The sequence below is a fragment of the Plasmodium sp. gorilla clade G2 genome (genome assembly GCF_900097015.1).
Source record: "Plasmodium sp. gorilla clade G2 genome assembly, chromosome: 8".
Lineage (NCBI taxonomy): Eukaryota > Apicomplexa > Aconoidasida > Haemosporida > Plasmodiidae > Plasmodium > Plasmodium adleri (nom. inval.).
The window spans coordinates 748,724-760,000 of record NC_041700.1 but is presented as its reverse complement, the minus strand read 5'-3'; the positions used below and the strand labels follow the sequence as shown (position 1 = coordinate 760,000).

At 19.3% G+C, this 11,277-nt stretch overlaps 4 protein-coding genes across 4 annotated transcripts; all 4 read right to left on the bottom strand.

Annotated features, from left to right (window-relative positions):
- Positions 1–120: 120 nt before the first annotated feature.
- On the bottom strand, positions 121–2,085 carry PADL01_0818600 (perforin-like protein 4; the record flags this gene model as incomplete). Its single annotated transcript, XM_028681531.1, has 1 exon — positions 121–2,085. The coding sequence occupies one exon, from the start codon at positions 2,083–2,085 to the stop codon at positions 121–123; it is 1,965 nt and encodes a 654-aa protein (XP_028537900.1).
- A 919-nt stretch (positions 2,086–3,004) lies between these two features.
- On the bottom strand, positions 3,005–6,046 carry PADL01_0818500 (conserved Plasmodium protein, unknown function; the record flags this gene model as incomplete). The annotated part of the gene is made up of 1 exon (XM_028681530.1): positions 3,005–6,046. The coding sequence occupies one exon, from the start codon at positions 6,044–6,046 to the stop codon at positions 3,005–3,007; it is 3,042 nt and encodes a 1,013-aa protein (XP_028537899.1).
- Positions 6,047–6,916: 870 nt separating this feature from the next.
- On the bottom strand, positions 6,917–8,956 carry PADL01_0818400 (perforin-like protein 5; the record flags this gene model as incomplete). Its single annotated transcript, XM_028681529.1, has 1 exon — positions 6,917–8,956. The coding sequence occupies one exon, from the start codon at positions 8,954–8,956 to the stop codon at positions 6,917–6,919; it is 2,040 nt and encodes a 679-aa protein (XP_028537898.1).
- An 845-nt stretch (positions 8,957–9,801) lies between these two features.
- On the bottom strand, positions 9,802–10,804 carry PADL01_0818300 (BRIX domain, putative; the record flags this gene model as incomplete). The annotated part of the gene is made up of 2 exons (XM_028681528.1): positions 9,802–9,830; positions 9,946–10,804. 2 exons carry the CDS (start codon positions 10,802–10,804, stop codon positions 9,802–9,804), a joined length of 888 nt encoding a protein of 295 aa, XP_028537897.1.
- Between the last annotated feature and the right edge of the window lie 473 nt (positions 10,805–11,277).

Genomic DNA, 11,277 nt, shown 5'->3' with positions numbered 1-11,277 from the left:
AAAAAAAAAAAAATATAACAATATATATATATATGTTATGTTAATAAAAACATAGTATGTAAGTGAAAAAAATAAAATACTAATATGTATAAAATATGTGATACCATAACCCTTTTCTTTTTATTTATATGTGAACTTTTTATTAGTGTTTCCATCAAACCTACATAATAAAAACATCCCAACATAATATATTTTCTTCTTTTTTGGTATTTTATGAAAACAATATCTGGATTGGCTTGCACAAGGTTCCGTTTTTACTTCTTCAAATGTATTATCAAAAGAAAAAGTAAAACCTAGAAATATATTATCGTATTTATTAATATATACATCTGAACAAGCTCCACGTATATCATTTTGTATAGTATCATCATGAATATATGTTAATTGTAAAGAAGAAAGACTACGAAAAGATGAAGGTACACAAAAACCCCATAATAAATAATCAGAATTTCTTTTGATATTATTAATACTACACTGATCATTTCCAATAGTACAGGGTTTTATTCTTAATTTTTCTAATTTTTCAAACTTTTCTAATTTCATTTTAAACCCGAAAGCTATTGTATTTCCTTCAGTGCAGGTAAGACTCATAGATGTTTTACCATCCTTAGTTATTACATTATCATTATTTTGATAAAGCGTTTCAAATTTAATAAAATTATGCTTTACACAGTATATCCATCCGAATGTTATAATATTCTTCTTCTTTGTTATATATGAGCAAGCAATATCATATTGCCCTTTATTAGTACATGGGTATATTTTTATTTTGGATTCCTTACTTTTATTAGTTTTTAATTTCTCAGAGCTATCGTAAATAAAAATAAGACCAGTGCTTTTAATATATCCAACAGGACAACTTAAAATCAAAGATCCTTTACTTGAACCAGTTATCTGTTTTCCTTCAGATAATACATCTGTTATATCTTGAGAAAGATAAAAATTCTCATTATCTATCCCATACAGATTATTATAAAATAATAAAGCCATATCGTATGATTCCTTTTTTTCTATAAGAATAAATGTATTCAATGAATACAAGTCAAGATGTATAGGAACCATATTAGAATAAATAGAATTTTTCCAAACTAAATATGTTAAATTTTTCCACTTTTCATCAAAATTATTTCCTCCTCTAATTTCTAAATTTATATTATCCCTATGCTGTTCTATTAACAGATCATTTTTTATATAAGCATCATTTTTCTTCTTCTCATCTGTATTATTATTATTATTATTATTAATATTATTATTTTTATTTTCTTTTTGATCACCTACATTAATACTAAGATCCTGATATAACGATCCAGATTTAAATACATTCAAATATGGGATATTCCAAATAGAGTATTTATACTTATATATTTTTATTTCTTCAATTTTTCGTTTCGTAATTTCCATAGTATTAAATGACATACCTCCAAAATGGGCAGATAAAACTACATGAGTTCCATACTTTTGAAAAAATTTCATCCAGCTTTTTATACCTTCTGAACAATTCAGATTATTACTCATATATAATACTTTGGTACATGTGTTCATTTGGTTTTTTGTTAAAATAGGTAATTTTTCAATATCTAATACGAAATCCTTATTTATATTTTTCCCCGATTCTTTTAAATCATACGTTGCATAATTTAATACACACATATTTTGAGCTAGTGCATATTTTTTCTTCTTAATTTCCAAGTCTCCAAAATAGCTTTTATATGGCATAGATGCTGAAAACGGTTTTATACGTTTATCCAAATCATCAATATTTATCGTCTGCATTCCTAGATAACCTATGTCATTTATATCTTCTATAACATCTACATATTCTTCCTTTTTACAAATATAATTTGATATATGGTCAACTGATAATTGTGTGTCTATAATAATATCTTTAAATCCTGGATCATCAATAAGTTCATTATTAGGTAATGGGTAACCAAACAATATATCATAGCCTTTTCCCAAATATTTGCTGAATATTTCATTCGTTTCTTCAATTTTTATATCATGACAAATAGAAAACGAACATATATTCATAAACATGTAACATACGATTAGTATGTTAAATAAATAATCTGAACATATCATCATATTCAAAAGATATTAAATCAATTTATAAGGATATATACGCATTGTATATGAAAAAAAAAAAAATGATGTTTCAATGGATATAATGGTATCAAAATGAAATAAAAATAATAAATATTAAAAAAAAAAAAAAAAAAAAAAAAAAGTAAATAATACAAAAAAAAACAAATGTGCAATAAAAATAAATATATTTTTAGTGTAACGGTGATCGTAACAAATTAAATTTAAAGCACATAGTGTAAAATTCTTCGTCAAAAAAAAAAAAAAAAATATATATATTCTATAATTCGTAAAATGAAATATATATGTCTACATTATTATACATATATATATATATATATATATATATATATATATATATTTTCCTTTTTTTATTTTTGATTTAGACATATATGCATAAATATATATAATATAAACCTTTATATATATTTTTTTTTTGATTTGTTCTATATTTTTATGGTTTATACACATAACCTGATGTTATATGTATATGTAGCTAAAATTATATTACTAGCCATTAGATTGAAAAAAAAAAAAAAAAAAATGAAAAAGAAGAGAAAAAAATTATGACCTGTTCATAAAAAAAAAAAAATTATAAAAATCAATAGTTATATCCGTATTTGAGTTTGAAAAATTTTTAATAGTTATATAAAGAAATCAAAATAATATATATAAAGAATAAATAAACTTAAAAAAATATTATTCTATATATAATGCTTATATATGTATTTATAATTATTATGAAAAATGTTAATATTAATAAGAGAATGTAGATTTATTTTACATATGATAAATTAAAACTAAAAAAAAAAAAGAAATATATAATATATTCAATAATTTATACAAAAATATATACATATATACATATATATAATAATTTAATTAATATATGATCTGTCTTTACAACCCATAATATATTTATTCATATATTAAACAAATTTACAAAATAATCCTTTTTTTCCTGTATGTTTATCATATTTTCCCATGTATAATAGTCTACTAAATATACCTTATTAAAATATATTTTAAAATACTCTAATAGTGCTATAGCTTCTTTTGTAAAATGTTTCTTCTCAAATAATGTTTTTCCCTTTTTAGATGTTAATCCAAAATTAGCATCATCAATTGTATTATAATAATAATTTTTTGGTGCAAATAAGATGGCTATTTTATCTCCATTCCTTATATTTTTTACATATATATAATGAATATATAAAAAGAAAGATTTTTTCTGACTTTTATTTATCAATTTAAAAATATAATCCTTTTGTTTTAAACTTATTAATATTTTATATATTTCATTAAGTATATATTGGTTAGATATCATTTCCTTTTTAATATGTTCACTTTTTAAATAATTATTATACCTATTTTGAAAATACGTTAAATTGAAAGTAGATATATAATAATTATTTCTACTTACATTTTTCAAATGTATAGGATTTATATTGGGGAAATATACTAATGGAAATAATTTCTCAAGTATATATATAGTATCACATTTTTCCTTTTCATTATTTTTATTATTAAAGTATTGTAAAAAGATATATATATTATTTTTTATATATTCCAAATTAAAGTTGTATATTACATTTGATGAATTTTTTTTTATTGAGCTTTTATATATTAATTCATATATAAGTGTTAATATGATTATTGCGTAAATATTTTTATTTTTATTTTTATTAAATGCCATATGTATATCCTTTTTATCTACAATTTGTTCATTACAATTAATTTTATTATTAAAATATATTTTTCCATTTTTTTCGTCATAATGTGCTAAATGTATATCATCATTTATTTTTTCCATTTCCAAATAATTATTAATACTTTCATTTGTTTTTTCCAATGATTCATTTTTTACAAAATTTGAATCGATAAAAGAAAAAAACCTTTCTATATGAAGATTTACAAATTTTCTTAAAAATGGATCATCATAATTATCATTAAGTAATAAAAAAAGACAACATGAATTGGTTATATATTCTATCTCTTGAGAAAATATATTTTTAAAATTTTTTTCCATAAAAAACATACATTCTATACATTTTATAGCCAAATCTACATATTGTATTCTCATAAAATGCATATGACATAATATTGTATATATATCTTTATAACTTATATTTATATTGCGTGTGCCATTTATTGAAGAAAAGGTTTCAACAGCTTTTTCATTTATATGTTTACTTTTTATATCATTACATATTAATGGTTTAATATATTTACTAATTTTTATTTTTAACAAATATAAAATAGGATTAGATATTAAATTTTGGTGAGTAAATATTTTTAATAAAGAAATTAGATGAGATAATCCAAAAGATGAAGAAAATATACAAATTTGTTTATTTAAAAATATTTGTAAATATATTGAAAAAGGAATAAAATTATTGAGAAAATATACTAATTTTAAAAAATTATTAGACGTATATGTTGATATATTCCTTGGTAAATTAATTAATATTGTAGTTATAATATTATCATCTCTGTAATTAAAAAAAGATAATGTGTTTAAACAGTCCAATAATAAGTTTGTCTTATATTGACTAATATTTCTTTTTAATGTACTAGTTAATTTTTCTAATAAAAAAATATTAAAATAATTTATATTTTTTAAAGATTTGAAAATTGAACTAATTTCAAAAGGTTTAAAATGGTTACATGTAAAAATTATTATCTTAAACATGTTATTATATATTTGTATATTCTTATATCCATATTTAGATAGTACGTATAAATGTTTATGTATTTCTCTCTTGAAATTTATAATATTATTACTATCATATATATTGTCACAAAAACTATTATCACCGTCTACATATGTTAACATATTCCTTTCTTTAACATTTAAATAATCATCATTTTTTATTAATTCTTCATATAATTTTATGTCTACGTTGTTATTATTTATGTTGTAACTCCCTTTAATAGGAAAATTATTCTTATTATTATTATTATTATTATTATTATTAATATTAATATGATTCTTTTCATTATTAAACATATAAAAAATGGATAACTCAAAGTTACAAGAATGTTCAGTATAATATTTAGAAATTGTATCAAATATATATTCATTATACAAATTATTGTTCGCTAAAAAATAAGCTATATCAAAATAATATTTACAATTTATTATATTATTTTTATTCATATTTATATAATCCATAACACTTTCAATAAATTTATTTGTCATAACAAGTGGCACGTTTAAAATATCTAATAAAAATACAAATTCTTTCATATTCATATTATATATATAATTATCACAACATAGTTTATCTATTATATGTAATATTAAAAATGGATTTAAATAATTATGATATTTATATATATATAATATATATATTAATTCATTGTTTTTATATTTATGTATATCTTTAACAATACAAAACATTAATACTTTTAATATATAATATTTGCCTTTATTATTTTTTAATAAATAGCTATTAAGATATTTTAATATTATCAATTTATTTTTCATCACTACAACATTTTTTATATTCTTATATTTTATTAATTCTTCATAATTTAATTCTTCTATTTCTAAATTTAGTAAGGATAATGTGCTTTCCTTAATCTTATTTATAACTGTATCCCTTATAACTTTTTTTCGTACACATTTTTTTGATATATTAACATTGTCGTTATTATTTCCATCTTTATATAAAATATTAATATTATTACAACTACTATTATTATCAATTGAATTCATAAAATTATTATCTATATCTTTTCCTTTCAGTTCATCACATATAAAATTCATATCTTTATTCAGGACACCATTATTTTTACATTTTATATTACTTCCACTTTTAAAATGATAATATCTTTTTATATCTATATGATATGTGCAAATATTTTTGTGTGACCATTTGATTGTATTTATTTTATTTCCTAAATATTTTCTAATAAAAATTTTGCTTAATATCCCATAATTTGTTACCACTATATTCATTCTAATAAATCTCAGAAATTTTACATAACTAATTTTTTCTTTTTATTTAATCTATATATATATATATATATATATGATCTTATATATATATATATTATATTTGTTACCATTAAAATAACATAATATTGATTATACCATTAATTTTTTATTTCTATCTCCACCAACCCCCATTTTGTTTCATCTGTAAATATATATATATATATATATATATATATTTTTATTTTTTTTTGAATATATATTAACTTATAATTCTTTAATAGTCAAACTAACACATATTATTAAAAGTTCTACATTTTATATATGCAATGTAAATATTATTCCCTCATATATTTTAAGAAATATTATAAATACAATTTTTATTCAAGAAACTAATTAATCTCTTAACATTATAACGTCAATTTTATGTGTTCATTTTTGTTAAAAAAAAAAAAAAAAAACAGATAAATAAATTAAAATAAAATGTGGTCCTCATATGCTATTTTGCTTATTTAAAAATTTTTTTTTTTTTTATTTTTCAAATTACTATTATATAATTGTAACTTCTTTTACTAATAATATTTTATATTTATTTAAATCTATACCTTTCTTCGCATATATATTAGTATGGTTAATTTAAACAAATACCAAAAAAATAAAGAAAAAAAAGAGAGTCTTTAAGTTTTTTAATAATAAGAGCATAAAACATAAAAAAGTGTTATATATATAATAAAGTTATCATTAATTAAATAAAAAAAAACTAACATAATATATACATATATATATATATATATATATATATATATATATTTAATGCATAATTGTTTATGGTTCAAATTTTATAAGATTACACAGAGATTCTTTTTTTTTTTTTTTTTTTTTTTTTTTTTTTTATCAAATAGAAGAACACACAATATACATAATAGGTATATGTACTTCACCTATATTTTTCTCCTTAACATGAATCATAAAATCACATTTATTACTTCCTACGGGACATATTAAATAATCATTTACACCCGAAGGTATATAATCAATTGCGAAACCTGCAATTATATATTTCCCTTCAGAACATTTTAAACTAAACACAAAATGATCATTTAAATGTTTTTTCTCACTATATGTTTTTGATTCCAATGTTTGTAATAATATATTTTTGTTCGTAGGTAAACAATTAATCCAAAAATATGTTTGAGATGAACTAGCCAAATTATTTTTTTCACATTCTCTTTTATTACTTTCACAAGGTTCAATTTTTATATTTGTATTTATAGATTTTTGAAATGTTAATGAAAATCCAAAACCTATTTTCATATTATAAGGACATGATGCTTTTCCATTCCCTTGAAACGTATTTTTTGTTAATATTTGATGTATCTCACTTCTATTTTCTTTACTACATAAAATCCAACTAAATTCAAAATTTTTATCTGATTCAATATTTATACCACTAGAACATACCGAATTTAATGGACACATGTGCATAATATGATTATCCTCATATGATTTTTTTTTATTTGTAAGAATAAAACCACTTAATATTTTATCACCATTTTTACATTTAGGTGTTACATTGAAATTTATATTCTTGTCAATATATTGTTCCCAATTCCTTTTTATATCCATTATATATATATCCTTTTCACTTTTATTCAATACATATAAATAAGGATTATAATTAGAATAACTCAAATTGGAATAAAATTCAAGAGCCATATAATAGGCAGATTTTCCTTCTTCTGAATTTATAAATTCAGATAATGGTACTAAATTTAATTTCACTGGTTTGGCTAGTTCCCATTCAATGCTATCTTTCCAACTATTATAATAACTACCTTTCCTTAAATCAATTACATCATTTTTTATCTCATAAAAATTATAATTATATCTATAATTTTTATTCTGTTCATACAAATTCTTTTCGACATTATTAACATAATAATTTTTTTTTTTTTTTTTTTCCATATTTATATCATTAATGTTGTAGGGATTAATTTGTGCCCCTCCATCCATTATCAAATTTCTTTCCCTTATATAAATAATTTTTTCCCTTGATAAAGAAGAACCAAAATATAAACTAGAATGAATAGTACTAAAAGGATTCAATCTTCTCTTATATATCCTTATTTTATATTCTTTTTTTTTCAAATTATTATTTTCAAAGTATAAATTATGAATTATCTTACCTCCATAATAAACTCCTGATATCACATGTGTTCCATACATATTAAAAAAAGATATCCATGGAGTTATAGTTTTTAAACAATTTTCACTATATTTATTCATATTATTCATCTTATAATATTCTAAACTACATTTATATGTATCATCTTTTATGTTCTGATAATTATCTCCTAATTCATTTAGTGTTGTTAAAAAGAACGTATCCAAATCATTTTTATTTATATCATTTATAGAAGAAAAATATTTTGAACATATTTTCTTCTCTATAATTATTGAATCACCTCTATTTATTCTTTGTACTAACATCTTATAATAATTAGAATCATTAAAAGGATGGATATCATCATTAATGGAAGAAACTGAATAGCTTTTCTCGTATACTTTATTTATATCACATAAGTTATCTATCACATTTTTTTTTATATTATCCTTACATTTTATGTTAGAAGCTTTTTTAACCTTAAATTTAACATTATCATCTTTTATATTATTATTTGTATTTAAGTCATTCATCCTAAGAACATTTCGTCTGTATCCTAAATCTATCATATAAATTGGATCTCCCCAAGGGTTACCCTTAATAATATCATACGACATTCCCAGGTATTTTAAAAAGTATTCTCTTTCTTTATATTCAACATTGGAAGTGTATAATTTAGGGTTGAATATATCCTTTTTTGAAACACAGCACACTCTACAAAATAATGCAAAAGCATAACCAAAAAAGAAGTAACTTTTTTTTATTTTCATATTTTAAAGAAATATTTATTTAAAACATAAGAAATGAAGAAAAAAAGAAATAAATGTATTTATAGTGGACCTACAAATATATATAAGATCCCAAATTAACAGTTACTAATATTATTAATATTATTAATATTGTTTATATTAATTTCTATTGAGTATATTTTATGGTTTGTACAACAAATAAGTATTTTTTTTTTTTTTTTTTATGTATATATAAAACAATAATATGTTCAAAAGAAAAAAAAAACACATATATATATATATATATATTATAGACACACAAATATATTAAAGGTATGTAAAGATGTATCTATATTGGGGAAAAAAATATATAGAAAAGATTAAAATAAAACAACATAAAATACACATATATTATTGTAAATATATATATATATATTTTTTATTTTTGTATATGTCAAAAATTATTTTCTTTTGACCCATATAAATTACTTATGAATATATTTTTATATTTTTAATAGAAAGGTTTTCTTTAACAAGACTTACGAAAAAATGAAAGAAAGATAATATAATATATATATATATATATATATAACAAATCACCATTTTTTAAAACAGCCAAATATATATAAATCTGTTATATGGGACAATTTTAATTATTATATTTATTCCGTGGTCATAATATTATGAACCGTTCAGGTAAAAAAAAAATTAAAAAAAAAAAAAAAGAAAAGCAACAGCTATTTTTGCATTGCCTTAAGATGAAATAAATCTTCAACATAATAATACATAAAAAAAAAAAATAAAATAAAATAATAAAATAAAGCAATATTATATTTCCATAATTCTGATTCTATGATGTCTATATTTTACCATTTTCATTAAGGATATTACTTTTTATCGGTAACAGAGTATATGACTGTAAAAGAAAATTTATATATATATATATATATATATATTTATTTAATTATTATTATATATTTAAGCATATCCTACATGTACACATAATTTAATGTACATATATATTTTTTTACCTTTATCCTGATCTGTAATTTTAAAAATTTTGTAACTAACACGTGGACCAATTTCCAACATTTGAGAGATTGTATCAGTGTTGAAATGTTTACCATCCAATTTAGTTGATAAATAGTTAAATACATCATTATATCCACTCATGTCTTCATTATATGCCTCCTTTAGTATTTTTTTAAATGATAATTTTTTTAAGTTGGTTGCATATTGACGGAAATATATAGTTTGATCGGTATCATTGTAACAATATAATAATACTCTTCTAGGTTTGTTCATAAAATCTTCATTCAAATTAACACTTGGATAAAGATTTTTAAGAATATTTTGTGTAATAATAAGATAATTTGACATTTCTGTATTTGAAGTGTTATTAAAATTTTTTAAAATGAGTAATGGTTTTAATTTATTAAAATTACAATATACATTTTTTAAATATAAAGATTTGATTAAAGTAGACGTGGTATAATTTTGAATAGAAAACGTTAAAGATAATTTTGTATAATTACTAGTAATACTATATAACAATTTATTATTTTGTATATACATACAAACTGTGTATTTATAACTTAATTCTTTTAATTTTTTATTTAATTCGTGTAAATTTTTTAATTTTCTTATATAGAAAACTGCACAATATGGATTAAACAAATCTACTAAATCTCTGCTTAATGCTTTAATTTCTGAATTCATTCCTTTTTTTTTAATAACCATTATATTAGTTTTCTTAATTAAACTTTCTTCATTTTCATTAATGTTATTTTTCCTATTATTATTTTTTTTTTTATCTTTTTTATTTCTTATTCCTGTTTCTTTGCTATTTGATGCCCCTTTTTTAAATTTCCCTTTTACTTTTGTCACCATTTTTTTTGTTATTTTAACAAATAAATTTATATATATGTATAATACATTAATAATATAAAGTTATGTGGTGAAATTTTTAGCAATTTCTTTTTTAAAAGAAAAACATATTACAAATATTTTAATAGTAATGTTGATTATATGGTTATATATTTTTATACAAATATATATAAATATGTATATATTTTATATAGTAATGAATAACATCATAAAAATCCAAACCTATATTGGAGTATTATAAAAAAAGGTTACAATGAAATATATTATTATAAAATAAGAAACATTATATATATATATATATATAATATTTCTTATTCTTCTTATTTTTCTTATTTATATTATATAAGTAACATTTTTTCAATATATATGGAATCCAAAATATATTATATTTATATGATATATAAGATATATTAAACAATGTTTTATTTTTTTACTATGCAGGAGAATGAAACAATGTTATTATATATTATATATAT